The 27,830-nt window shown below is 35.7% G+C and overlaps 5 protein-coding genes and 1 long non-coding RNA gene across 10 annotated transcripts; 4 read left to right on the top strand and 2 right to left on the bottom strand.

Annotated features, from left to right (window-relative positions):
• Nucleotides 1-439: 439 nt before the first annotated feature.
• On the bottom strand, nt 440-2,837 carry LOC147555758 (protein neprosin-like). Its single transcript, XM_086658527.1, has 7 exons — nt 2,628-2,837; nt 2,424-2,510; nt 2,051-2,242; nt 1,739-1,906; nt 1,333-1,386; nt 1,127-1,228; nt 440-808 (listed from the first exon to the last, which is right to left on the bottom strand). Exons 1-7 carry the CDS (start codon nt 2,835-2,837, stop codon nt 440-442), a joined length of 1,182 nt encoding a protein of 393 aa, XP_086514653.1.
• Nucleotides 2,838-11,936: 9,099 nt separating this feature from the next.
• BGLU41 (beta glucosidase 41) lies at nt 11,937-15,888 on the top strand. 4 transcript variants are annotated; one of them, XM_086663420.1, is made up of 13 exons: nt 11,937-12,141; nt 12,578-12,647; nt 12,772-12,830; nt 13,193-13,268; nt 13,362-13,433; nt 13,538-13,625; nt 14,074-14,329; nt 14,423-14,538; nt 14,642-14,865; nt 14,955-14,986; nt 15,077-15,179; nt 15,287-15,395; nt 15,523-15,888. In XM_086663420.1, the coding sequence occupies exons 1-13, from the start codon at nt 12,031-12,033 to the stop codon at nt 15,722-15,724; spliced, it is 1,518 nt and encodes a 505-aa protein (XP_086519546.1). In that variant the 5' UTR covers nt 11,937-12,030; the 3' UTR covers nt 15,725-15,888. The 4 variants fall into 4 exon arrangements, 3 of the variants coding, with proteins under 3 accessions (XP_086519546.1, XP_086519547.1, XP_086519548.1); XR_015234987.1 differs by having other exon boundaries at nt 11,963-12,141; nt 15,280-15,395; XM_086663421.1 differs by lacking the exon at nt 15,523-15,888 and having other exon boundaries at nt 11,963-12,141; nt 15,287-15,399.
• On the bottom strand, nt 13,007-16,845 carry LOC147555756 (uncharacterized). Of its 2 annotated transcripts, none has more exons than XR_015234989.1 (3): nt 15,370-16,845; nt 14,101-15,170; nt 13,007-13,376 (listed from the first exon to the last, which is right to left on the bottom strand). It is a non-coding gene; the product is annotated as an uncharacterized LOC147555756 (long non-coding RNA). The 2 variants fall into 2 exon arrangements; XR_015234988.1 differs by having other exon boundaries at nt 14,101-15,158; nt 15,370-16,606.
• A 315-nt stretch (nt 16,846-17,160) lies between these two features.
• On the top strand, nt 17,161-18,561 carry DYT1 (basic helix-loop-helix (bHLH) DNA-binding superfamily protein). The gene is made up of 4 exons (XM_086663425.1): nt 17,161-17,353; nt 17,534-17,704; nt 17,789-17,965; nt 18,294-18,561. The coding sequence occupies exons 1-4, from the start codon at nt 17,201-17,203 to the stop codon at nt 18,369-18,371; spliced, it is 579 nt and encodes a 192-aa protein (XP_086519551.1). The 5' UTR covers nt 17,161-17,200; the 3' UTR covers nt 18,372-18,561.
• A 1,032-nt stretch (nt 18,562-19,593) lies between these two features.
• Nucleotides 19,594-24,785, top strand: LOC147555754 (mRNA cap guanine-N(7) methyltransferase 1-like). The gene is made up of 13 exons (XM_086663423.1): nt 19,594-20,095; nt 20,213-20,358; nt 21,200-21,268; nt 21,379-21,450; nt 21,883-21,984; nt 22,256-22,312; nt 22,637-22,775; nt 23,183-23,247; nt 23,344-23,394; nt 23,579-23,641; nt 23,841-23,964; nt 24,123-24,184; nt 24,290-24,785. Exons 1-13 carry the CDS (start codon nt 20,020-20,022, stop codon nt 24,389-24,391), a joined length of 1,128 nt encoding a protein of 375 aa, XP_086519549.1. The 5' UTR covers nt 19,594-20,019; the 3' UTR covers nt 24,392-24,785.
• Nucleotides 24,786-26,818: 2,033 nt separating this feature from the next.
• LOC147555753 (S-adenosyl-L-methionine-dependent methyltransferases superfamily protein) lies at nt 26,819-27,766 on the top strand. Its single transcript, XM_086662901.1, has one exon. It carries the CDS (start codon nt 26,926-26,928, stop codon nt 27,616-27,618), a length of 693 nt encoding a protein of 230 aa, XP_086519027.1. The 5' UTR covers nt 26,819-26,925; the 3' UTR covers nt 27,619-27,766.
• Nucleotides 27,767-27,830: the final 64 nt, after the last annotated feature.

Genomic DNA, 27,830 nt, shown 5'->3' with positions numbered 1-27,830 from the left:
CAGTCCAACAATTTTGAGTGCAGAGCTTCTTTTGTTGTTAATAGATTTAGAATGCAGACTGCAGAGGTTGATTGGGTGTAGCCATACTAGACTAAGATTAAGCAAAATATTTTTGAAAGTTATTTTGCTTGCCCTGCCACAAACCTCACTTTAGCAGTTTTCTTTTATTTTTATACTCGTATTAAATTGCACGACTAAAACACTTTGAGCAAGAAAATTTCGTCTTAAATTCACAAAGAATTGTCTGCAAATAGATGGAAGATATTCTGAATTATTTCATAACATAATTTTTTCTTCATTCTCCGATGCAATTCATGAAACTTAAAAATGACATTTTACTTACTTCATAAGAACGTTCCGAAAAAAATAATTTATGATAAATCGAATTTATTTGTTCATACATTTTCCATTGTAAGCACAAGCTATACTAGTAGGAAAGTTAACAAAAGCCACCACTGAATCCTCCAAAGGACATAACTTGCCCAAGACCATCTAGGTGTCCTCTGTATGTGGCATCATAATAGAAACAATCAACTCGTTTTTCCAAATTTTTATCATTTAAGTCATTTAATACGTTTTGGTCATTTAAGTATTGCATATTTGTGATAGCACTACCATGATCCACATTTTCATCTGGCCAAACTCCACTTCCCATAGCTGGGGTGATACTCGCCACACTTCCACGCCTTACACGTCCACCCCAGTGAATATTAGTCGCACCCACTGAAAGTAGAGGTAAAAGGGCATTTGGGAAGTATCCAACGTTTTCGCCTTCATACTGTAACCACCAATCTTTTGTTTCATTTGACTGGAGACAGAGAGACATAAATTTATTTATTATCGACTCACGCCAGAGAAGATAAACATCATTGTGAAAATACATAATTTTTTTTTTTGCTAGGGGCAGGGCCATGTTTAGACATATTGCTCACCTCACTATCTTTACAAACCCCACTATATGAGGTTGGGCATACATAACTTTACAAACCCCAATGTCCACAACACTTTTTTAATTTGGTCGATGTTAGTGGACCAAATCAAGTTAAACACAAAGACATAGGTAAAGGATTTAAATACCTGATACACATAATCTTCAAGAAAAAATTGATTTCCACCGGAAACAGACGTGTGTGTTGCTCAAAGGAGAACCAGGAACTAGGGTTTTAGAAACTTGTACAAACCCAGGACATAAAGTATTAAAACAACCTGTGGTTCGACCCCCATCAGCCTGTTGATCAAGACCCATGCGTAAAATTTTCAATTACCACATTAATACATGATAAGAAATAACTAAAAAATAAGGTTTATTATATTAATCCATTTCAAACTTACCGTCCAATATGTGAACCCCCAAGTACTATTGTCACCAGAAATTTTTGGATTCACCTGTTAAATTTTAATATATTGAGACATAGTAACTAAATGGCAGCCACCCAAAAAGGTTAAGATGATGAAATTAGGTTTGGCCGATTATCTTCATCTATCATCCCAAGTGAAAAGAAATAAACCAACTGAATATTCCATTTCTCAATATAAAAAAAATATGTATGTTCATAAATCAACGCTGGTAATTGGGCCGATAAAAAAGTGGCCCAAATAGTCCGATAAGGTAGATATTGCACATCACATCCCACATGACATCAGTATGATGACAGCATGAATGTGTCACGAGCAATTTACCTATTTCCGACCACTTTTTAGCAGACCAAATAATATTTTTCTTTATAAATATACTTACCATCCAACCAAAACGTATCCCAGAATAGTTGTCGTCAGGACCTGAAATAAGACCAATTTCTCCAGTACTATATTGATCTTGGCTCACATTTGCAGGATTGTATATTGTTATATCTCCTTTGGCCCCAAAAAAATTCTTCCCAGTTTCTTGATAGATAAACTCTGCTGCCTAATAGTTTTTATTTCAACCGAGTATAGTTGCTTAGAAAAATAATAAGTGCTAAAGGAAAATGACTGTATGTCTAGACAATATCCCAGACTGAAACTGCTATTTGATGAATAAAATAGAACTAATTAAGGAACAAATACTTACAATTTCATCAACAACTAATTCATTAGGTTGAAAGGTTTTGGCTCTAATTAAATCTTCTTTACTTGTCCTTCGAATCGGAACTGTTCCTTCAAGACACCCTTCCACACGCCTTCTCGAGCTTAATTTATCACTTTTACTAGATGTGAAGGAAGTTTTATCTCTCAAACCAGTTGGGTCTAAACTTGGCTTCATCTAAAAAGCAAAGATATTAAATTTCTTAATAGGCATTCCCTTCCTGTACACTTTTGGTGATCCCATACCAAGATTATAGAAAGAGAAAAAATAATGCAGAAAAGAATATGGCATCTACGACTTCTTTACGAGTATGCTAAGGTTGAAAATTCCTCTATAAGTTGATGGAGAATAAATTAACCTGGATTTTGTGATTCTTTAGCAAAGGATGATCGAATGCAGGTTGTTTGTGAATGTCGACACAATCGTAAATCTCGCCCCATGCAGTCTTTTGTTATACACAATAACAATCGTCGTTAAATATAATATAAGTTGAGTAATAAAATAACATTTAGAGAGAGAGCTAGAAATTAATAATGGAAAATGAGTGAAGGGAAAGACGTACATGGAGAGTTTTGATAGGTGTCTTGTTCAAAATCTTGAGTTGTGCTTCCAACTCCAAATCTTCTTCTTGAGATAAAGTACCTGTTGATCCCTCCACTCCTACATGATGAGGACTCAAAGATAGAAGAACCAAATGTATCAATACTAACAAGGAGGAGACAACCTTTGAACCAATTGGATTATTCTTACAAACACTAGAAGTTGCAGCCATTGGTGATTATTTCAGCACTATCTTGTGGTTTTAAGTATTATAAAATAAATATTTGGGTCCGAATACTGGAGTTTAAATCTTACAGGTGACTTATATAAAATTTTGAGGTGAGTGGAAATTTGGTAATATCTGTTGAAGAATATTGATTATTCCTCTAAATTTACAAAATATTTAGACATTGATTTAGTTTTAAAAATTTGATAGAAATATTAGGAAATTAGAATAATAACAGTCTTCATATATTTTGTAGATACATGGAAGAAACTATATTGTATAATCTCGATGATGCATGGACATATATTCTACTAATTATTTGCATACATGTAGAGAATGCTCTCCCAAGATGAGGAAAGTAAGTCTTTAGTGTGTTTCAGTGATGCAATCTAATCAGATATCTCAGAAATAGTAGATATATCGAAAATAGGAAATGAGATGGTCAAACCAAATCCAATATATTTGAAGATACTTACAAATAAAAAATGTTTTCGTATATTTACGATATCTCTTGTAATCAATAATGGAATACTATAATAGCTATCTAATAATAATATTAGATACTTACAAGAAATATTTCAAATGCTACATTTATTAAAGGGGGATTGGGTGAAGGGTCCAAAAGGAGGCCCTTACTAGGATTCCCATCCTAGGTAGGCAAAAAATAAAAAGCAGGTCTAAAGTGTCAGGTTGGAAACAAAATGACGAAATGGCCCTTGGAAAACAAATTATTTACGGTTCATGCCATCGAAAATTACAAAATTGTCATCGAAATTACTCTGGAAACGATTTTTTCTCTGAAAAAGAATCTGACAATCCGTCCATCAGAATCTGTACTGTTAAGAAATTTACGGAACTGCCACCGAAAAATTCCCGGGAAACGAAATTTTTTGGGGAAATTATTTTATTTACTGGAAATTTTTTTCTATACTAGACACTTTTGCTGGGCGGGAATTTGAAATTTTGTAAAAAAATTTAGGCGGGAATTTGAAATTTCGTTTGAAAATTTCAAAATTTCGAAAAAAAAAATTTTGTGACCGGGAAATTATTTTATTTACTGGAAATTTGGCGGGAATTTGAAATTTCGTCTAAAAAAATTTGAAATTTTAGACGGAAATTTGAAATTTCAAAAAAATTTGAAAATTGGAATTTTTTGTGTACGGGAAATTATTTTATTTTACCGGGAAGAGATGGTTTGCTGGTCGGGAATTTGAAATTTCATTTGAAAATTTCAAGTTTTCAAAAAATTTGAAATTTTCGTGCACTGGTAAATTATTTTATTTACCAGTCAGTTTTTTTTTCAGGAAAACGTCAGCATGTCCCGTCCAAGGGCAAGAGGGGGATAAAAATAAAAAAACTGGCATTTGGACCTGCAACTAATTTTTGGGCAAGAGTGGATTTTTTTTGGGTTTACCCCCCAGATTTTGGACCTTTGACTCAAAAATCCTTTATTAAATGGTGTCTGATTCAATAAGTTCGAGCTCAAACTATGAGGTATGAGCTCGACCTCTCCTAAGAGTTGATTTTCAAGAATCTCTTCCAACATCGGTACATTCGTCTTTCAATTTCTCCTTAAATCAAGGGCAATATTTCTTTTTTTTTGTTGATGAAAATAGGCTTAGCCTAGCTTTACTGATCATAATTAATCAAAGAAATGTTGGATTTATCTCTGTCCAACCGACTTACAATACATTCAGGAGTTACGACCAATTCAATTGGCGTCTCATAGTTATTCCCAAACTTTTCATTAGCTAATAAATGTGCGAATTCATTCGCACTTCTAGAACAGTAAGAAAAACAACAATTTGATATTGTATGTGACACTTCTTTTATACCCGTTAACAAAGATCGGATCTTCCAATGTATCTCTTCTTCCGGTCCCGAACATGCTTTAATAACACTCAGAGAATCTCCTTCAATGGTGCAGTTATATTGATTGAGGTTCTTCGCTATCCGTAGAGCCAATTCAGCTGCCTTTGTCTCTGCGTCTATGGCTGAACATGCAAATGCCGATTGCACCATAGCTATAACAAATTCCCCTTTGAAGTTCCTACAAACAGCAGCAAGTTTCGCCTCTCCCTCTATAAACCCCGCGTCGAAGTTTATTTTTAGATCTTTCCTGTCTGGCGGTTCCCACCGAGTACTGCTACTTCCTTCAACCAGATTTGTACCAACTTCTTCTTTGTTGTTTGTTCGAATTCTTCGCTTAATTTCTGAGCTGCCATTATTATTTCCCGGCTACTATAGCATTGTTCCCCGAAGTTGAATTTGTTCTTCGTCTTCCATAGATACCACATGGTACATATTCGTAGCTCAATCACTTTCTCATCTTCATTACTTGATAACCAACCACATAAAATATCAATGAAGTCTTGACTTCTCTCAATTCTAATCCCCAATGGTGAGCAATTACAAGTTTTTTTATCAGCATTCGACATTTTCTGAAAATATGATTTATATCCTCCTCTTCTTCATTACAATACGTACAAAGTTTAGAAATTTCTAGGTTAAATCGCAATCACCTTTTCTTTGTAGCTAGTGCATCATGTAGGATTCACCATATGAATGTTCTGACTCTCGGTGCCAAACTAAACTTTGACCAAACTGATTTTCATGTCAATGAGTATGGAAGCTCGGTCCTAAATGACGAAGACGGTTTATCCTTCACCATTGCCGTGTACACCGATTTGCATGTAAACCCACCCTTAGGCGTGTGAATCCAAATGATTTTATCTTCTGTATTTCTTGTGGGGAGATTAATCTTCATAATTTCTCTTGCTTCATTACTATCAAAGGTAGTTTTTTTTTGCATTGATAAGCGGAGGAAGGGCCCGACGCGTTACAAATTATAACTTAAATCGAAAAAGCATGAAGACTACCAACTAAACAACTAGCACTAAGGAATTATACAGAAGAAACCATAAATTAGCCCCATCCTTTCCTCATCCTCACTGTACCTCGAGTATCCATGCTAACTATATGTAGAAGTTCTGGCGGCAAATCAGCAACATCCAAAAAAGTCTCTCCTGACCCTCGTTTCAACTTAGATAAGTAGTCTGCGGCTTGATTGGTTTCCCGCACAATGTGTTGAACTCGAACGCTCCGGAAATTAGCCTTCAACCTTTTAACCCTATTCCACAGGCCACGGGCCTTCCATGGGGGCTGCTGACCTGGTGCAGCAAGTAACGATGCCACATTCTTAGAATCCAGCCCTATTACAATGTCATCAAACCCCAAACTTTGCGCAATTTTCATTCCCATCTCTACGCCTTAAAGTTCGTGAATGATAATTGTCTTTCGCGTCGTCTCAGCAGTACCTGCCCCTAACACAGTCCCTGATGCATCTCTTATGATAGCACCATAGCCCGCAAAAGTGTCACTCAAAGCTCCATCGGTATTTATTGTGACACGGCTCGGTTCAGGCCCAACCCATTTATAGAATTTGTACGTAGGGTGTGTTAATTGGATAGACAAATTCCAGCGTTCCACTACTCTTCGGTTATCAATTGTGTCTTCAATAACTGGTTTATCAAAGGCAATCTTGATTTTAACTTCGCCCCGTATGCGGCCCACAATGACCGAAGGACTAGATGCAGTGCTTCTAAAAATCCTGTTGTTTCGCTCTATCCAAACGTGATACAAAAAAGCATTGAAAACCAATCGGCCTAGTCTCGCTAATAAAGTTGATCCCAAAAAATTTTGTAGGCACCATGTAATCTCCGTTTCCCAGGAACTTGCACTTAGATGATTAAAACCAAGGAGGGAAAGTAGCGTGGCCCATATCTGAAAAGTAAATGGGCAACCAAAGAATAAATGAAAATCTGTCTCATGATCCCTGTGACAAAACGTGCACAGAGGGTCAACTTGAATACCCCATATCCGAAGGCGGTCTTTTGTTTTTAGTCGTCTACAAAGTCCCATCCAAGAAATATGGCAATGTCGGGGTATACCCCCAGCGTACCAGACTAGGCCAACCCAACTTGGTTTTGGGCCTTGAACGCGCAGCGCCTCATAAGTATCCTTGAGAGTAAATATTCCCGCTTTGTTGGGCTTCCAAATAACCTTGTCTTCACTTTCTATATCCACCTCCACCATTTGAGCTTCAACTGCTATAGCGCCTAACATATTACCAATGTGAGTCGAAAAATTCCACCCATCTTGGCCTATGAAATCCGAGACTCGAGCCTGTTGGTTGGGGTAAGAGTTATAACTATAACGTTTATCGAAGTGTTCGAGTAGGAGCCCTCTCGGATGCCTGATATCTGTCCAAAATTTTGTATTCCCGCCATTACTAATAAGAGTCAGAACCAACTTCTTTGTCTGATCTCTACTTTGAAGAATCTGTCTCCAACACCAAGAAGAATCGTTCGGTGGTTTCATTATCCAAAAAGACTTAGTTTTGATAAGGTTCGCCTTAACCCAGTTTACCCATAAGGTATCTTTCCCTGTAATAAGATACTTTCTTCCATGTACCCATATTAATAATCAACTCTTGTACAAAAATCAACTGGTTCACCTGTTCTTCATTGTTGGTTCTAATAGGTTTGAATCCTCTTAAAGTTGGGATCCAAGGGTCCTCTCAAATTCTAGCCCTTCTTCCATTACCAATAAGATAACATAACCATTTTTTTCACTTCTTCTCGTAACTCAATATGCTTTTCCAAGTAGTCGTGAAAGGAGTATTTGACTTAGAAGTAAAAGATCAAAAATCAAGGTGTTTAAGATATTTGGCCTTAAGTCATCGAACCCAAAGTGCATTGTGTTCATTTTCGAATCTCCACACTAGTTTTTCCCAATTTATGTAGTGCATCTTCAACTTCTCTGTATTGTGTCCCCACAAAAAATTTCTTTGATATGTTTTATGTGTCTGCAGCACTTCTTTTGGTACCAAATTTGTCGATACTAGATAATTCATTGTTCAGCAGTATGGTCCTACCTGCATGGGATAAATAACTTCTCTTCCATCCTGATAATTTCTTCTCCACTTTTGAACCAAAAAATCATATGATGATATTTTGTATTTCGGCTTTAAAAGAAAGTTCCCCAAATGAACATCGTCATCCTCCATGAGTTAATATTGTTGTCAGACGCCTTTCCAAAGAAGAATAAATCATCGGCAAACATCAAGTGACTAACACTTGGTGCATATCTACTAAATTTCAACCCATTATATAACCCTTCTTATTCCGCTTTAACCACCAATCAAGTAAGAGTTTTTGAATTTAGGATGAATAAATAGGGACTAAGTGGGCACCCCTGTCGTAATCCCCTTTCACTATATTCGTCTACCATTCAACAATATAGCGAAAGATGATGTAGTCATACAATTCAAATCAATAAATGTGTGTTTGCAATAATACCATATCTCTTCAACACTTCCCCTACAAACTTCCAATCAACTCGATCATAAGCCTTTGCCGTATCAACTTTTAAAGAAAAGTTGCCCTCCTTAACCATAGTATGTGATAAGGAATGGAAAATTTCCTGAGCAATGATGATATTATCAGAAATCTGTCTGCCAGGAATAAAAGCATTCTGTACATCTGAAATAAGCTTCCCGTATAGGTCTGATTCTATTTGTTAGAATCTTGGTAATAACTCTATATAAAATATTGCATAAAGAGATAGGTCTATAATCAATTGGTTTCGCTGGATTCTTCTTCTTAGGTATAAGAACAATATTAGTATGATATAAGTTACCCGGAAGTTGCCTTGTTTAAAAAATCCTTATGATTTGTATTGTAACTTCATCACATATGATACTCCAACACTTCTTGTAAAAATAGCAGAAAATCCATCTGGGTCAGGTGCTTAACGTGATTTCATCTCCTTAATTGTTTGTCATACGTCATCCTTCGAAGGCGGGATGCTTATCGACCAATTCTCGCTTGCCATTAACGATTTATCAGTTAATACTAAGTTTTTCGGAAATTCAGATATTGGCTCAGCCCTTCATGCCCCTTAAAAGTAATCAAGAAAAACATTAGTAATAACGGTTGTATTATCCGACCAAGATCGGTTGTCTAACTTGATCGTATGAATATTATTTCTTCGTCTTCGATTTGGAACTAATAAATGAAAGAAACTCGTATTTGGATCAATGTCTTGGATCCAATGCTTCTTCGCCCTTTGTAGCCAGAATAATTTCTCCATTCTTCTCAACCTAGTGAGGTTTTGAGCCACTCGATTTTCTTCCTCTAGTACTACCTGAGTCGGCTGTTTCGACAGCACTGATAATACTCCTTCTCAGTATCCGTGATGCTATGAGAAATTTGACCTACATTGTCCTTGCTCCATACCTTCAATTTCTTTGCTAGATGTGGCAGTTTATTAAAAAAATCCCCCTCTTACAGTACCCCAACTCTCTTTCATTATATCTTCAAACCCATCATGTACTGTCCAGTGAGCTTCAAACCTAAATGGTATTTGACCTCTTATTTTTGGTTTTTCAGTATTCAATATGATTGGAGCATGATCACCATTGAATCTAGGTAAATGTTTTACGTTTGAATTTGGAAACCGAAGTCCCCAAGCTGGATTCACAGGGACTCTATCAAGTCTTTCTCAAATGTGTGTAGTTACCTATCTTCCATTTACCCAAGTATAAGTAGGTCCCGAATAACCAATATCAATGAGTTCACAATCTGAAATCATGTTTCTGAATTTTTCGGATGCTCCTCTATTCAAACCTGAACCTCCCTATTTTTCTGTATCATTAGCAACTGCATTAAAATCTCTTATTGCACACCACGGTTCCTGTATCTGATTATTAAAATCTCGAATAAAATTCCAAAATGCTTCTCTACAGTTAGTATTGGCCGGAGCATATACTAATAACAGACTCCAATAATTTGTAGCATCAACTTCCGAATTCTGGAATGTATGTGATTCGCGGATGCCGAAATAATCTCAATATGAATTGCATCTGATATCGGGGAACGCTGCGGCGATTGTTGACAGAACAACCGAGCGACCAGCTTGAGAGAGGTAGGAGTGTGTCCAATTTGACAATTTAGACTGGATTTTGTCTATAATATCACTGAACATCTTCGTTTTATTAGCCACAATGAATAGATGAGCTCCTAAGTGTTTTTCCGAAGTGGAGGCATACTTAACCTTCATGGTGAGCATAATAAGACGTTTAAATTTCGGGTGAGAATTTTTTGAGTAGAAAATGTTGGACTTGGCATAGTTGATCATTTGCCCAGAAGCCGCACAGAATTTATTGAGGATGTCTTTGAGGTTGTGAACGTTATCAATAGTATTTTATTGTTTTATTCGTTATTTTTCTTATTTATTAGATATGTAAAATGTCGGACCCTTCAACCGTTGACAATTTCAAATAAAAAAAATACTAATACCCCACTTAGGTGGTGTTTGGTTTTTTCATTGTCAGAACATGACTCGTATGATTGTCTTAATCTGAATCGTCTGAATCAAATGGATCCAAAATAAAACCAAATCAAGTATTAAGACGAGTGAGACATCATGAATTATATAAACTCGAAGAATATGAGATTTAGCTTTAGTTAATTCATACCTCGAGCCAGAACTAGATCTTGACTTAGAAAAAAATCAAACGATACCTCTTACTGTATCGCCTTTGTACATGTAAGACTTGAAAAACAACCTTTTTTGTCTCTCATTTGACACTTTTATATTTTTTTTCTCCAATAGCAGTTGAAACGCGTAACTGTTGGGGGTAATGGCCCTTCCATCCAAGGATGGTCATTAGGTGACCAAAAGTCCAAAATGCAAGACAGAAAATATCAAATATTGCATTACATGACTAGACAAACTACTTCTATACAAGAAAAAAAACGTTATTTTACTTATTTAACCGAAGTGCCCCCATTTTTTACCCTACTATCTGGAAGCAAGATTTGGTTTTGACTTTTGATAGGTGAATGCCCCTACTCAAAGGAAATTCCATTATTTGTGATTAGGGGTGAGAGTCGGTCGACTCATATGCATGTAGACAGTTTTCCTTTGAGCTCGTATTGATCCGGCTCATATATCTTAGACCTACTAAAGATCTTCGGGCTCATTGGGCCGGTCGTTTCCACCTTTCAGGTTCCTTTGAGCTCGTATTGATCGGGCTCATATATCTTAAACCTACTAAAGATCTCTCAGGCGGATCTTCAGGCCGTACTATGACGGATTCTTAGTAAACGATCATATCGGGTCGGACTCTAGGTTAGAGGCTTTGCCTGTGTCCCGTCTCAACAGGCCGGGTAAGCTTGACTCGAACTCAACTTGTCCGCCAACATCTTGCGATCCAGGGACACCTTCGGGTCACGAATTTTCGAACCGTTTTTCCAACCCTATTTGTGATAATGAGATGTTTATTTTTTCTGATGAAAGGTCATTTAATATTGTGAGTGCATATAGTGAAGGGGACATCAAGATGCACGTTTTTACTAATTTTAGATTTGTCTACTCGAATTACAAGATTTGCTTTTTCTTTTAAACCGACAACGTTGTCGTTACATTTTGGCATTGATACATCAAAGATGTGATAAGCTCGATACCCGCCCACTCAAACTCTAACATGACCAGGCCTATAGCCCAACTAGATAATGGCTTAAAGCCCAACTACACTACATTATTTATACCCTAATAATTCCAATTCAAATAACCAAATATTCCACCTTCTCTGGGATTCTTTGACCTCCAGGGGTTTCTAGAGTTTATGTCAACACCTTAGAACCACTTCGGCTACCAACTGTTGACACAAAATTTGCTTTTAGATTTAGTCGACTAATATTTTTTTTCTCTGCCACGTTATAACGCGTAAATTGCTCAACATAACCCCTTTATCATTCCAATTTTAATAAAAAAAATTAGAAAGTCTTAAGCTTTCAATTAGTAGGTCTCGAAATTGGAAGTCAAGAAGAAGCAAACAACTTGGAAATGAAATGCAGAAATTGAAGTAAACTTGGCGGGTAAATAGTGTATCAGTTATCTTTTTAACTTGTGCTTATCCTACGCCAACACTTTCCTTAACCACCATCACCACTAGGCACAAAGTCCATATCCATCACTAACGTGCACCCAAAGCAACACATATTTAATACTAAATCTTCTTCTTCTACTCTATAAGATGCTTCCAAGAGTCACACCATCTTCCCCTTTCTCTTCTTTTTCATCTGTTCAAACATTTTTCCTTTCAACCACTTCTTGAATATCTAAATTGAATATGATCTTACTCTTCTTTCTGCTTATTGGGTTTTTTAACAAATCTGATTGCTTCAGTAGAGTTGATTTTCCTGATGGATTCATTTTTGGAACTGCCTCTTCTGCTTACCAGGTTTCATTTTATTTTCCTTTCTTCCTTGGATTTCATATTTTACTGTGGAGAGAGTATGAGAGCGAGGGACGGAGAGAGAGCGTTGGATGCGACTTTCCCATGTTTTACGTGGGAAAATATTTCACTTGATTTTCTAACCTTTTTTCCTTACGGAAATTCGGTTTTCACACTGTTTTGGTTGTATCAAACAATAGGAAATCGATTTTCGTAAGAAAATTAATTTTCCAACCTGATTTTCACAGGTATCAAACGGACCCTAAGATGGTTTTTTTTCTTTTCGGAAACAGTAAGATTCGAACCTCATTAGAGAGACCTACATGTCATGACTCATGACCCAACTGAAGTGGGTTTCACATTTTCATTAAGAAAATGAATTGTTGAACGTAATCAATTCGAACTGACTCTCATGTGGTGGTGGTGGTGGTGGTGGTGGTAGGTTGAAGGGGCGGTAAGAGAAGGAAACAGGGGAGCTAGTATATGGGATACATTCACCAGGCGGAGACCCGGTAGGCTGTATAGCTAACTTGAAAACAGAGCTCTTGAACCTCTTTTTAACGAGTATAACTAAACCATAAAGCATGATCAATCTTGGGCAAACGGATAAAATTAACATTCATATCTTTTTAATAGGAACAATCATAGATTTTAGCAATGCAGATACAACGGTCGATCAATATCATCGTTTTAAGGTAAATACTTCAAATTTAGTCAAAAATTTCTAAGGTTTCCATGTTTTTCGAATGTTTTTAATCCTAAATTGTTGTAGAAATAGAGAAGTAACATAGAATATTAGTAGAACCTGAAATGGGTCCACGATTTATTAATTCTACTTAGATAAGATTGCTTAATCATATTATTCGTTTCATAAGACAGATAAGAACATTATCAATATTCTATTAGGATAGAAAATGATATTCCAACTAAAGTTGCTTTCATGACAAAGATATATATCATTTTATTATGCCTACCTGCCTAGTCAAATAAACATAGGAAAATAGGAACTTACTTTTTACTACTAAAAGTGATTAGATCGACAAATCTTCACTTACAGGATGATGTCAACTTGATGAAGGATCTTGGAATGGATGCTTACAGGTTTTCAATATCATGGTCGCGGATCTTCCCTAGTACGAAATGGCAGCTTCACCCAGTTTTCTTTATCTTCGTCGTTTTCTCATTTGCATATAATTTGTTCTTATTTTGAGTGTCAACTTGAATAGATGGGACTGGAGAACCTAATCCAGAAGGAATAGATTATTATAACAACCTCATAGATGCATTACTTGAAAAAGGTTTGTCTTCGAAATATCTGTATTCTAGAATCTAGAATTCTAGATCGAATTATGAAAGAATTCCAAACGGATTTATGGGTTTCGCTCTCTTTTATCCCTCTCAGGGATTGAACCATACCCGACGCTGTATCATTGGGATCTCCCACAAGCATTAGAAGACAAATATGATGGATGGTTGAGCAGTGAAATAGTGTAAGTACTAAGGTGGTATGGAGATTTGAAATCTGACTCAAGATCTATTTGCCTTGAGATAGATTTGAGAAGGTCGTTTATGTTAAGTTTGTGGCCATCCAACTCAAAACTAATTGGCAATGAGTGGAGAGGACCTATACTTTATATTCTTGGTTGCTAGTTACCCATTAGTTTAAATGGCTTTCTCGGACCGATTTTGGGTACATTATATTATTTCAGTTAAGCATAAAATACGTCTGAGTTAAGCGTTCATCATCTAAAATAGTCTTCAATGATCATTATGCTTATGGCTAGTACAAGCCACTCAATTACTCAAATTCAAACAAGTCAGACTCAGGCGAGTCAGATGCAACCAGTAAAAATTATAAACAACCAATTCCTTGTTTCAGAAAGTAAAATTGGATATGAGTCGGTTAAAAGCATTCCTAAAGCGTCACTTTACGTACAGAAAGGACTTCAATAATTACGTGTTTACCTGCTTCGAAGCATTTGGTGATAGAGTGAAATACTGGATCACATTCAATGAGCCTCACGGGTTCGCAATTATGGGATATAATAATGGGCTTCAAGCTCCGGGGAGATGCTCCATTCTTGGCCATTTGATATGTAAGAAAGGGAAGTCATCAACTGAACCGTATATTGTTGCTCACCATATCCTCTTATCTCATGCTACTGCTTATCAAACTTACCAACTCTATTTCAAGGTGACCCATCCCCGAATTTTGCTATACTTATGATTTTGACGGTTTTCTTGAAAAAGAAATGATTTGAATTGGGATTTTGCTTTCATCTTTCAGGAAAGGCAGAAAGGCCAAGTTGGAATCGCTCTTGATTCTAAATGGTTCGAACCTGTTACTGATGCCGATGAGGATAAAGAAGCTGCACAGAGAGCGATAGATTTTGCCCTTGGATGGTAATCTATGAACTAAGAACATCTTAGAAAAAGATACTTAAAAAATTTAGATAAAATGCATGTTCTAGTAATTAGTACTTAACAAAATAACTACTGGAATCAGGTTCTTTGATCCACTCTTTTTCGGCAACTATCCTCTTTCAATGAGGAAACTTGTGGGTATTAGATTGCCCAAGATCACAACCAAGATGTCTAAATTGCTTATAGGATCGTACGATTTTCTTGGCATAAATCATTATACTGCATTATATGCACGAAATGATCGAACGAGAATTCAGAAACTGGTCCTGCAAGATGCTACATCTGATTCTGCAGTTATAACATCTTGTAAGAATCCAAAAGAACTGTCTTTCAATTTTTGCATTTCAAAGATTTCTTTTCAGTACTTAAATTGGTTCTCAATGACTTCATTGTAGCTCATCGACATGGAATAGAAATTGGAGAAAAAGTAAGTACCGACCTTGTTTCAAAATTCGCTCCTCTAGGTATTTATACTTGTAAGCGCGAACTGAAACACCATTTACATTTCCATCTTCAGGGTGCTTCTGGCTGGCTTCGTATAGTCCCATGGGGTATTCGAAAATTGGCTAGATATGTGAAGGATAAGTATGGGAATCCACCTGTTGTTATTACTGAAAATGGTGAGAAAATCATACATTTAGAACTAAACGTCAACGTCTGTTAAGAAACAAGATACTACCGATCAACCAAGAACATTAACACAATTACATTTAACTTAAGTGTACAGGTATAGACGAACCAAACAATCATTTTATGTCCTTACATACAGCTTTACAGGATGATCAAAGGATAAGTTTCCATAGGGATTACCTCTCAAATTTATCTGCTGCTATAAGGTAAAAACTGGACCCATCTGTAGCTGCAAGTTTTTCTTCAAGTTTCCTGCAAAATTTATGATAGTAAAGAACGAAGAATTGGTTAATGAATATTGGGGACTTGCTTTTTCTCTCTAAAACAATACAGGGAAGATGGTTGCAACATTCAAGGATATTTTGTGTGGTCATTACTTGATAACTGGGAATGGAACTCAGGGTATACCGTTCGATTTGGTCTCTATTTTGTCGACTACAAAAACAACTTAACTAGGATCCCGAAGGCTTCCGTTAAGTGGTTCAAAGATTTCCTCAAGCCAGATACGGAAACCAGGGTCGAAAGTTCTCGCTAATTCTTGCTTGAATTCATATTAACAACATAATGTATAGTTTCTTATAATCTATACTACAAAGTTAAGATACCAAATTAGCATTACAGCAACCATAAAAAGACATGGGTGACGGGTTCATTTGTAAAGCTCCGATATATGAATTCATAAACACTTCATTATGATCAGATAATCGACCATAATATGCATTTTCATGCTTGAATAATTAATTCTTATCTCAGATTGAAAGTGCAGAATCTAAAGAAACCGAATTCCAGAAAGCTAGAATTACGATATTATTAGAATAAAAATCTGGGATAAATGACAAATTCGATGGTCGTTCTTGGACAAGTTATAATGTCAAAATTGTTCCAAACAATACAAGCGCTTGGGAGGGCACTGAATGAGATATCAGTTCTTGTACATTTTTCAGTCAGGCAATTCATCAAACACTTTGACTGCATAACCTAATATTTCAATTTGTAAAAAGAGACAGATGATCAGATTTGAAAACACTCTTTTGAAATTTAAGCAATAAAATAGACACTATATGTTAGGAAATTCAGTTAATGTAACTAATTTCTTTTCTTAAAAAATCACTTGAAAGTTGAAATTTATTTTTATAAAAATAGTTAAATACTTTTAGTATCTCCCTATCAAAAAAAAAGTAAAAAGTTGCCTTTAAATTATGTTTGGCACACCCTAAAGAAATGCCGATAAAAAACAATTTTTTTTATAAGAAAATTGCTCGGAAAGTACTTTACAAAGTAGAAGCACATTCTAAGTTATGTTTGGTAAACGTAAATAGAGTGTCATTTCAACATAAAAAAAAGAACATAAATAGAATGTCCGTTATCTATAAACACATCTAAAATGGTGCTATACTGCTAGTAAGCAAAAGACATTAGAAATCATATTTTCAAAAGGATTCCTCCAAGAAGGAGAATTCAAATGAAAGGAGTGATACGATTTGTGATTTTCTTTCTTTAGAATAATTAACAAAGTAATCTTGGTTTTTAGAATGCAAGAATGCATCGGAAATTGATTTCGAAGACGAAGTAAGATTCCCAAAAGGGTAATCCTAAACCTGAACTGTGAAATAGGCTTAGAATGCAATCTCTATCAATTTTACTTTTGACCAAATTAAACAATAAAATCGGGTATTGTGTTTATTGTGAATCTCGTTTTCATATTTAGTAATAAACTTTTTTTTTTCGCGGGCCAAACATGGAAGTAAGATTGGATTATGTCATGAAACAAACTAGGCACTTTTAGTTGAGACTTGAGATACTCCAATATGAACTCCTACAATTGCAAAAATAACATCTTCACCAACAAATTGTGATTAGTTATTTAATGTACGGCCTTTTAACAAACTCCATCTCTCTAACAACATCCTCCCACAACTTCCTCTCTTACTCTACTCTTTATATATATGTTGCCCTTTTCCCCCTTCTTTCATCTAACTATTCTCCATTAGAGTGATAACAGGGTGCGAAAATGAGGAGAGATGGACGGGGTCGAGGGAGACGAACGGAAGAAGACGAAGTTGTCGAATACAAGTCTAAAAATCTTGAAGCTGAGAGGAAAAGGAGGGATAGAATCAACCAAAGACTCATGGATTTACGTTCGTTAGTCCCCATTATCACTAATGTAATCACTTTAATTACTCCTTTACTAATTGAAAAAATTTATATGTAGGATATCTGTACTTACATACTTCTCACACAAGATGCCCGCTCACAACCCTCTCGAATTATATATATTCTTGTTTTTTTTTTTACTCTAACCCAAATTCATTAAGGTACAGTTCTCATTTTCATGAAAATTTAGATGACTAAAGCAGCCATTATCGAAGATGCCATGACATACATTGAAGGGTTACAACAACAAGTAAAAGGTTTAACTGAAAGTCTTCATGAAATGGAATTACATTCGCCCGAGCCGGAGGAGTTTGAAAACGAAAACGAAAATGGTGAAGAGATGGAGAAACACAGTGTACAGGTCTATGATTAAGCTTATTCTAATTTCTTTGTTTAGAAGTGATTAATTGTCATAAAGTTGATTCATATGTGTTTGAAATGACAGGCGGAAGTTAAGGTAACTCATTTAGAAGGAAATAGATTTTGGATAAAGATAGTTTGTGATGAAAAAAGAGGTTGTTTTACCAAAATAATGGAGGTCATGAATTCACTTGGATTTGAAATTATAGACACAAATTTCACCTTCATCAAAGGAGTTACTTTAACTACCTTATGTGTTAAGGTAAGCTAAAAATATTCTAGACACCTTTTTTTTTTCAATTCCAAGTCTGAAATCTAACTTGAGGCAGGTTTCTAACCAAACTAGTTTTTTTTTCAATTTTAGATTTATCTTTTTCTTTCAAAATTGGGGCTCATCCCTAAATTCACCTAGTGGCTAGTGGAGTGTCTTGCTCTAGCCTATTGTGGGCTCATCTCAATCGGACTTTGTTTACTTATCTAGTTAAGTATCAGAGAATTCAGATGTAGATGAGTTAGAGGACAGTTGTATAAATTTGAGGAACAAACACACGAATACCTGATCTAAAATTTGTGGGGTGTGATATTTTCAGGGAAATCATGTAGAATTATCTCAAATGGAGCAATTGGAGGAGTTTCTCTTAAAAGTAATTGTTGAAGGGGTGAATTAGAGACCTAATGAGATATTGTGATCCATTCTTCATGCTTTAAACTTTACATCTAATTATTTTATTTCAACTAATAAATGGGTGTTTAGATTTTTAATATTTCAAATTTGAATACCTACAATCGAAAATAAGGTGACAATCTGCAACTTATAATATTTTATATGTCTTAATAAAAATATCTATTAGCTACAAAGTTTGTGACTTTAGATGTGCAAATCTTCTTGTTTTCCTTCTCTTTAATTGTTTTCTATGCCATTAATTGCCCACTAAAAAGGATATTTTCATCGGATGCTATTCTACCAAAACAAGTATACGTATTTTGTCTATTTCATGGGACGGAACAACTACACATATTTTTATTATTGCTTCAATGCAAGTCAGTTTTGTTATACAATTTGACTTTAACACTATATGAACTACAAAGAAAAAACTACAAAACATTGAAGATATGATTTTTAATTATTTTTAATGGTAAATTGGGAGGGGCCATATCCTAACAAAACACAAATAAAATTAACCTCTTACTGATAATCTACCTATCTTCTTCAAGAATGTTTAGTAATTCCATCGTTAACTCAGAAGAGGGAATTTCCAGATACAATCGGTCTGTTTGCCAACTTGCCAAAATACCAACGGTCATTTTGTTTTCATATAAGTGTTCTCAATCTTGAAATACTCAAAGACCTTTCAACCAGATGACTTTACTCGGTATAAACCAATATTGTCATGGAAGCACTCATGGAATATTTGAACATTGAGGGAGATTGAAAGTTTGAGCCAAGCCTCACTGCCTTGCAACTGATGTTATTGTTATCGGGTTTGTAGATCCCGCCTCTGCTCCGTGCACATTGTCATAGTGATCTCGTACCATAGCACCATCGTCACAGTGATCTTGTACTTAGAGCAACTCCAACCCTGGTTGGTTGAGGTCCAAAATTCAAAATTTGGCCCTCTTCCCCTTGGATCAACTAGGGCAGCTCATCCCCAAACAAGCCCTCAGTCGACTCTTAAAGAAGACTCGAATGAGGGCTACTCCCCCCATGACCGTTGGGGCTCCATAAACAAGATCATACTCTTAAAAAAAATTGAATTTCAGAGAAAAAAACTAAACATAGTTTAGACACGTGGTTCGCACGTAACAGACGATCATACACATTTTTCGTACACTCACACGACGTGTTCCACATATCCACAAATTTTAAGCCCAAGCTCCTTTTAGGTTAGGAGTTGATTTTTGGAGATTTAACCCACACAGGAGTTCTGAAACCCGAATATTGTCCATGCAAGTAAAGGTGTAAGTGGAATGTGAGAGAAAGTTAGCCTACGCCATTGTACTTCCATTGGAATATTTGGTGTTAATTACGAAGCTGTCCAAGACAGGTCTCTCTCTCTCTCTCTCTATATCTCTCTCTCTAAATCAGCGCTGTTTGCTCCGAGCAATTTAGGAATTATTAGTAGTACTTGTAAACAGCAGCAACTGCCTGCCTGCCTATTCATTCATCTCTTTTTCCCTCTTCAATCTTCAATTCAATTTCTCTGCCGAAGAACGAACTCATATCTCTCTCTAACTTCCAATACTTACTACCACAGATTGAAGTCAAAACAGTATATATAATCACACGGAATCCCAAATTTCCATCTTCCTTCGATTATGAAACGAGGGTATGAATCTGCTTCGACTTCTTTTGGTCAACCTCCTCAATCCAGACAAAGATTAGATCCTACTGGTAATTCCTCAAAATAAAACCTAGTTCCCCTTTTACTCAGATTTCACCTTCCTTTCGCGGTGGTGGGTTGTTATAGAACTTGTATTTATAGGGTTTCCTTCTTCTTCTTCTTGTTAGGTGGTGGTTCACAGTTTCTTGAAGAAGATGAAAGCACAAAGAATTTGGCGCGAAAAGTTGCCGACCATTATAGTGCTAGGTCAAATCAGACTCTGGAAGAGAGAGAAGCTAGTCCTATCATCCATTTGAAAAAATTAAATAACTGGGTATCTCTTTTTACTCATTATTATTGCATAAAATTTCAATCTTGTTACACAAAACTGCTCAGTTTATTATGGATTACTTTTCCCCCCTTTTCTTCTTTGTTTCTATTTCCAAGTTTATGCCTGTACTTAGTTGAGTTACTGAACAAATTTGAGGTGTTAGATGGACTAGTCGAAAACTAGCAAGATACATGAAAGCAATTTTGGGATGAATAGAATATCAAAACCTAATTGATTCAACCACTTACTCAGTACTCATCAAGAAATGAGAACAAATTGAGGTGACTGAGTATTCATATAAGAATATATGCTCAAATTGAACAGGACATTTCACAGAACTCTGTGCTATTAGCCTATTACTTACTCTATTTGGAAGCTTCTGTTTAGAGGTTTCTAAGTTGATTTTTTCTGGAGGAAAGGCTCTAATTGTTAGTCGGATTGTGTTGAAACTTGATATTGAAACTAATATAGGTTCCACACACCTTTTCTTGGGAATTTGTGTTTACTGGCACATGTAGTACAAACCTAGTAACCTCATCATATTTGACTCTTAAATCACTGTTATCCAAGCATTTAGTGTAACAGCACGCAGTAACAAGAGAACTTTGCCCTCGTGGACTTTGTCTTTATATCTGTTTATCCGTTAATGCTTCGGTAGACATATGTTCTTGAACACTAACAAGGACAACTGAAATGTCTGTAATCTTTAATATATGTTCACATATGATCGATGTGTTTTCCTGTTCAAATATAGGATGAAAACTGTTCTCAAGCTAGGAATTTTTCTATTGAATTGATACTTTTTAGCTGATACATAATTGGTTCATGTTCTTATTGTTCATAGATAAAGAGTGTTCTCATTCAATTATATACTCGACGTGGAGATGTAGTTCTAGATCTTGCCTGTGGCAAGGTACGTCCTCCATCTCATTGCTAATGCTAATTATCACGAAGCCCTGGAGCAATTGATGTTTTTCTTTCATGTCATAAAAACTCATTGTATACATTCTTTTTTTCAAATAGGGAGGTGATTTGATCAAATGGGACAAGGCAAAGGTTGGATACTATGTTGGTATTGATATAGCAGACGGCTCGGTAATTCTTTGAATTTGCTTTTTTGTTACGTTTGTCTTTGGTTCCACTGATTTTGATCATGGTTTAGCCTATTCATGCATTATCTTAATTTCTTTATGTTAAGTTCTCATGCGAAAAAGTGCAAATTTTTTTCATGTCCGGCGCTGTGACGCATCTAACGTCATCTGAGTTTGAAAATATTTGCCTATTTGGAAAATACATTTGTCAGATGAGATATAAGAAAGAAGACTACGCCCTTTTCCCTATTGGTTTCTTTTACGGTTTGTCACCAACAGGGCATGTAACCTGCTATTTTCGTAAAAATATTGTATGAAGGTTTTCCAGTATCTGATTTTTCTTTAGAAACTCATAAATAAAAGAATTTGCTTCATACTGTATCTGTATCTGTAAGAGATGTCATAAGATTCTTTTTGTTTTCAACAACTATCACAGATAGAGGACTGTAGAACACGTTACAATGGGGATGCAGACCATCATCAACGCCGCAACAAGTTATCTTTTCCAGCACGCCTTCTCTGTGGAGACTGTTTTGAGGTACTTTCTTGTCAACTGGATTATTAAAATGTGGAAGTAAAACCAAAAATTATTAAATGTGGTTACTATAGCAAGTAACAACTGCAGTGTGTTACGTTTTGTAGTTCTTGGCGTGTGGCCAACATTTCTATGTTTTTTTTTCTGTGTGTTTCTGTCTACAGTGATGTCTATTATTTGATGTATGTTTGCTGCTTATTCACAATATTGATGTGTTATTTTCGAAAGTGGGTGAAGTTGATCTAGTTTGTCTTTGTATATGTGATGGCAATAGGTTCGCTTGGATAAAGTTTTGAAGGATGATGGACCATTTGATATTTGCAGCTGCCAGGTGATTTTTCTTACTTTTCCTTAGATCTTCAGCATGAAGGAAATAAATCTGCTGCATGAATTTCTTGTAGTTTATTAGTTTGAGGCATGGGTCGTCAGCGCAGATTAAATTTAAGGTTCACTGTATCTGATTTGCTTTACTTGTATCCTGTCACACAGGAAATTGTATATGCTTATGCCTTGTCTCTTCCATTTCCTTATGTTGGTTACGGGTCATGCGAAATATATTCTTTGGTCACTTTGTTGGGCTCTTTATAATTTATTAGATATTAGTCTACTACCTTTGATAATAGTGTGGATCAACTGGTACATATGGCTTTTGCAGTTTGCCATGCACTACTCTTGGTCAACGGAGGCACGTGCGCGGCGAGCCTTGGCCAATGTATCTGCGTTGCTTCGTCCAGGAGGGACCTTCATTGGAACAATGCCAGATGCCAATGTGATCATTAAAAAGCTTAGAGAAGGTATGAAATTATGAACAATTAATGTATTTATGTGTTGTTGTCTGTAGATGGAACCTTTTGTGACAGTTTTAAGATCTTTTATTGATTGGAAATTCTCAACACGTAGTTTGATTGAGTTTTCTTCTCTCTATGGCACCATCATAGAGTCTATTGTTGTTTCAACTAATAGTCCTTGCAAAAATCTAGCCAGATCAGGTTTAGCTGGACGTTAGCAAAACTTATGTAGAGTTGTAGACATTCTTATCTGCATCCCGTATTAATTGTTTTCCCCTTATTTACTCAAAATTGTTGATTACAAGCTTGTCCTGGGCATGAAGCACAATATTCGAGTTCTTGATTGGCTGATTCAGTATAGATCGTTTCTTGTCTTTTTTTCCTGGGAATTAATCTATATTGTTATTTTGCAGCGGAAGGACTGAGTTTTGGGAATAGTGTGTACTGGATCCGGTTCGATGATGAATATGCTCATAAGGTGGAATCATCTCTTATTCTGATTTTCTTGTGCATATACGTATGGTTATTCGAAATTTCGAATATGCTAATTTCTATTGTCTTTTTTTGTGTATAGAAATTTAAATCGTCTAATCCATTTGGTATCAAGTATAAGTTCCACTTAGAGGTTAGTTCTTCTTGTCTTCTCTTATCAATATAGCTCTAGTAGTTATTGAACTATTATCTAGTTCGTGACTGTTATATGAAATCCGATTTAAGTATGTGAATCAAAATAATATATGGTTCTTCGTGGCTTGGTATAAACCGTGATGCAGGTTTACTATTAACAATAAATTGTTTCTATGATGCAGGATGCTGTTGATTGTCCTGAATGGATTGTTCCTTTTCATATATTTAAATCGATGGCAGAAGAGGTCTGAATTTATCGCTTAATCGTTTTCTTTAACTTGATTTGATAATGTAATTTGTTGAACTTATGTCTTCTCCTTTTTGCTCGCTTCCTGATTTTACATAGCTACCTTTGACGTAGATAATACACTTCTTAACTCTTAAGTAGCTACACCGTTAAAAGGTAAACCTAACCTGAGTTTATTTCCTTTAATCATTTTGCAGTATGACTTGGAACTAGTTTTCGTGAAAAACTCCCATGAATTTGTAAATCAGTACTTGAAAATGCCAGAATATGCTGAGCTTATGCGAAGACTTGGTGCCTTGGGTGATGGAAACCAAGACCGAAGTGAGTCTTTTCATTATTATATTTTATCTTTTTTTTTTGTTCTGCTTTGCTTTCATTAAACACAATTCTCGATCTGTCCGATATAGCTGTCCTATGGTTTTGTTAACGTTTGTTTCTCTCCATGAAAACTCGACTAATGGCTTCCTATAACGTTGTAGCCACCCTATCACCAGATGAATGGGAAGTCGCTTATCTATATTTATCATTTGTCTTGAAGAAGGTAAAACAATCTTGTACCAGATTAAATGTTTACGATTGTAAACATATATTCCCATATACTATATAATAGTGATTTTGAGCTGAAACTTGAGTTCTTTATTTTCAGCGAGGCAAACCAGATCCAAGTCAGAAGAGAGGTGATAGAATGAACAAAGGACATACACAGATAGAGAAGGATGATATTATGTACATTAACAACCACGACTGAGAGGATGCAGTGTTGTTCGTCTTTGCTCGGATTAAAGCTTAGAAATGCTACCATTTGCATGTTAGGATGGAGTTGCCCTCAAAGTGAGCACCTAGAACAACACATTGATGACAACTAATAACTCTCTCTTTCCCTCCCTCCCTGTTTTGCGCTCCCTCTCTCTTTGTTTTACGCGTGGTCGAAGTGGTGTTACAGGTCGATCAGCAGGTAAGAGTGTGTCCGAGTTGTATTAATATATTTGTCAAGAAAGAAGAAATAAAAAGAGGAAAAGAAATTTTTGGCATTATGTATTCTACTTCAACTAGGGGATGAATATCAGAATAGTTCAACTTAATCCTTGAGATGAGAATAACCAAGAATTTGCTTCTATTAATATTGTTCTTTTTAATCTCCACTAATTCAGTGTATTACTATTGCTACTGATTAATAGAAAAGTTTATAGTGGGTTTGGTTGTAGGATTCCTACCAAAAAAATGAAATTGGGTAGGAATCAAAATTTCTTGGTCTATTTGACCAAAAATCCTAAGACTCTTGAATCCTAAGGAGTTCTAAATCCAAAATTTGTATTGGACTACAAACTCTCCCTACACCTTAAGATTTGCTAGGATTTTGGATGAATAACCTAACATTTCAAACTTCAAATCAACCAAAATCCTTATGAACATATTTTCCTACAAAATAATTATTTAAAAAAAAATTAATTTTTTTTATTCAGAAAAACTGATTTCGAAAACTGTTTCTTTCCAAAAGTTATTTCTTTTTCGAAATCTTTTTTTTCCGCAAATAACTTTTTTCCTTGAAAATCAATTTTTCTCGAAAACTGACTTTTCCCCGAAATTTTCACCGAAACCGTTTTCCCCGAAAACCCTTTCTTCATAACGAAAAATCGTTTCTTTTTTTTTTCCCCCGAAAATCGTTTGTCCTTGCAAGTCTTTTTCCTGAAAACCAATTTTCCCCTATAACCGAAATTTCCTAAAAGTTGTTTTTTCCCTCGAAAATTTGTTTTTTTTATAACAGAAATTTCTTGAAAACTTTTTTTTTTCACGAAGAACGTTTTTCCTGAAATATTTTTTTTAAAGAAAACACGGTTTTGGAAAAACGAAAAAAAACGATTTTCGTGAAAAAACAGTTTTCAATAAATTTAGGTTATCGAAAAAAATGGTGTTCAGCGAGAAAATCGGTTTTTGAAAAAAAAAATTCAAAAAAAAATGGAAAAACCTTTTGCGGAAAAAAAATTATATTTCGAAGAAAAAGATATTTGGAAAAAAAAACAAACAATTTTGAGAAAATGATTTCTTCAAATAAAAATTTAAAGAAGCGTTTAAAAAACTCAAATAGTAATAAATCATAGGATTTTTATTACTTACCAAACAAAAAAATTACTTGGAATTATGAATCCGTGGAATTATGAATCCGTGGAATCATGAATTTGAAGCAATTATGAATCTATGGATTCATGATTCCGTCATCCAAACACACCGTTAGTCAGTTATGAAGTTCAAAGAGGTAAGTATGTTTGAAATTGTGGCTGCTAAGTGCCCGAGAAAAAGTTGTTTTTTAAGAGTTTATCAAAGAAGGTATTATCATAAAAATGACATATAATGAGTTTATCAAAGAAGGTATCATCATAAAAATGACAGTGTGATTGTTGTACTTTTTGGTATTTGTGAATCTAGGTGTAAATGTTAACTAGGGGTGGGAGAAATGCCTGAAAGCGGGATACCTGACCAGGTCTGTGAACGCTCGAAATCATCCATGCCTGACGAGGTTTTGTGGACCTCCAAAATCAATGATGGGTAGTACCTCTCCGCCCTGTTATATTTTAGTGGGTGATCCGAGTCCGACTCAAAATTATCCGCGGACATCTGTACTCGTCTGATTCTCTCTCTCTCTCTCTCTACCTCTTCTTTTTTACCCAACTTTAAAATCTTTTATGCCCGACCATACCAACATGGGAACCTAGCTACCCTGCCTTTGAAGTGCATTTATCAGCTCCCTGAGTCACTAGAAACAGGGTGAAAGGCTCACTACTTAGACTCGGGTGGCCACTCGCTCTCCACTAGCCATTGGATGAAAGACGTACCTATCAAGTTGACCTGGGTTGGGATGCGTCCCATAAAGCAAGAATTCTTCCTTCGAATCTATCAAATGTTTAGCCACATCCGCAACGCCATATACCCTGTCACCTTCTAAATAAGCGCTTCTTCGACTTCAAAATTTTCCACTAGTCCCCTTATTGGGATGCTCAATGTCATATTGGTTCTGTTCTACCAACGAGGAGCCAGAGCCTAAAGAAGTACTGAGAAAGAGATAATAAGTGTTCTGTATAGGTTGGCATATATACTAATAATGTGGTCAGTGACTCAGTGGTGCTATATGATCTTAAACTGACAACTTAGATTCGGACGTTATTTTAGTTGCATTTGTTTTTTTTGTGGCTTTTTCAATTTTTCTCTCTTTGGCCGTTCCGTTTTATTGCAAAAGTTCATTTTTGTTGCTTAAGCCAAAACTCTTCCTCTTCTTTCCAAAGAGAAATGGAAAATCACATAAGAATTCTTCTAAATAGGTTATCATGTGCATCAATCACAATTGCAACTTTTACCCTAATTCTCCTCCTAATCGAAACCCCAGAAACATGCATTTCAGATTCAGACCCTAAACCCTCAATCAGATTCCCCAAATCCTCTTGCGATCATACCCACCGCGAACTCGTTTCAATCGAAAAGAAGAACAAACGCACTTGGTCCACAAACGATTGGCGTAAAAAGGTTCAATCTTTAACCCAATTCTTCAATGAAATTCAAAATCTAGGGTTTCTCAGTAACCATTCTAGAGTAATTTGTGTTTCTGCTGGAGCTGGTCATGAAGTAATGGCATTAACAAAGATGGGTGTGATTGATGTCACTGGTGTTGAATTAATCGACTCTCCTCCTCTTGTAAGTAGAGCTGATCCTCATAATCTTCCCTTTTTCGATGAAATTTTCGATTTAGGGTTTTCAGCTCATCTAGCTGAATCGTTGTTTCCGAATCGGTTTGTTGCTGAGTTGGAAAGAACGGTTCGGCCTGGTGGAGTTATTGTTCTTGTTGTTGTTGAAGAATGTTCTGATGATGAATTGGGGGAAATTAAGGGTTTGTTTGGAAGATCAAATTTTGTTAGTGGTCGTAATGTTAGTTTGATTGGATTGAAAATGACTAGGATTATCATGAGAAAACGAATTCCACCTTGAGTTTTATGAAACTCTTGTGTTTATTACTATGATTGTTTTCTTGGTTAAAATAGTTATAAATCAGTGTTATCACTTATAATTGTACTCATAATTCATTCTTGGGTTCTGATTTTTATGATGAATATATACTTTTCTTGGATTTCTTAGTTATACCATGAATATATATGTACATGGTGTGTTTTTCTCCTTGTCGGAATTTGAATCAACCATCA

Source organism: Eschscholzia californica, unplaced genomic scaffold (genome assembly GCF_041429995.1).
Source record: "Eschscholzia californica isolate CP2 unplaced genomic scaffold, dmEscCali1.0.p SCAF_2, whole genome shotgun sequence".
Classification (NCBI taxonomy): Eukaryota; Viridiplantae; Streptophyta; class Magnoliopsida; order Ranunculales; family Papaveraceae; genus Eschscholzia; species Eschscholzia californica.
Note: the sequence above shows the minus strand (reverse complement) of the source record. Positions and strands in the feature narration are given on the sequence as shown.

Coding starts and splice junctions, on each gene's coding strand:
- LOC147555758 (XM_086658527.1), bottom strand. CDS start 2,837: ATGGCTGCAACTTCTAGTGTTTGTAAGAATAATCCAATTGGTTCAAAG. Junction 2,243..2,423: donor TAAAGAATCACAAAATCCAG/GTTAATTTATTC, acceptor TTTGCTTTTTAG/ATGAAGCCAAGTTTAGACCC. Junction 1,907..2,050: donor AATTAGTTGTTGATGAAATT/GTAAGTATTTGT, acceptor AAAAACTATTAG/GCAGCAGAGTTTATCTATCA.
- BGLU41 (XM_086663420.1), top strand. CDS start 12,031: ATGATCTTACTCTTCTTTCTGCTTATTGGGTTTTTTAACAAATCTGAT. Junction 12,831..13,192: donor ATCAATATCATCGTTTTAAG/GTAAATACTTCA, acceptor CTTCACTTACAG/GATGATGTCAACTTGATGAA. Junction 14,866..14,954: donor TTCTGCAGTTATAACATCTT/GTAAGAATCCAA, acceptor ACTTCATTGTAG/CTCATCGACATGGAATAGAA.
- DYT1 (XM_086663425.1), top strand. CDS start 17,201: ATGAGGAGAGATGGACGGGGTCGAGGGAGACGAACGGAAGAAGACGAA. Junction 17,705..17,788: donor TGGAGAAACACAGTGTACAG/GTCTATGATTAA, acceptor TTGAAATGACAG/GCGGAAGTTAAGGTAACTCA. Junction 17,966..18,293: donor TAACTACCTTATGTGTTAAG/GTAAGCTAAAAA, acceptor TGATATTTTCAG/GGAAATCATGTAGAATTATC.
- LOC147555754 (XM_086663423.1), top strand. CDS start 20,020: ATGAAACGAGGGTATGAATCTGCTTCGACTTCTTTTGGTCAACCTCCT. Junction 23,642..23,840: donor TTAAATCGATGGCAGAAGAG/GTCTGAATTTAT, acceptor ATCATTTTGCAG/TATGACTTGGAACTAGTTTT. Junction 23,965..24,122: donor TGATGGAAACCAAGACCGAA/GTGAGTCTTTTC, acceptor ATAACGTTGTAG/CCACCCTATCACCAGATGAA.
- LOC147555753 (XM_086662901.1), top strand. CDS start 26,926: ATGGAAAATCACATAAGAATTCTTCTAAATAGGTTATCATGTGCATCA.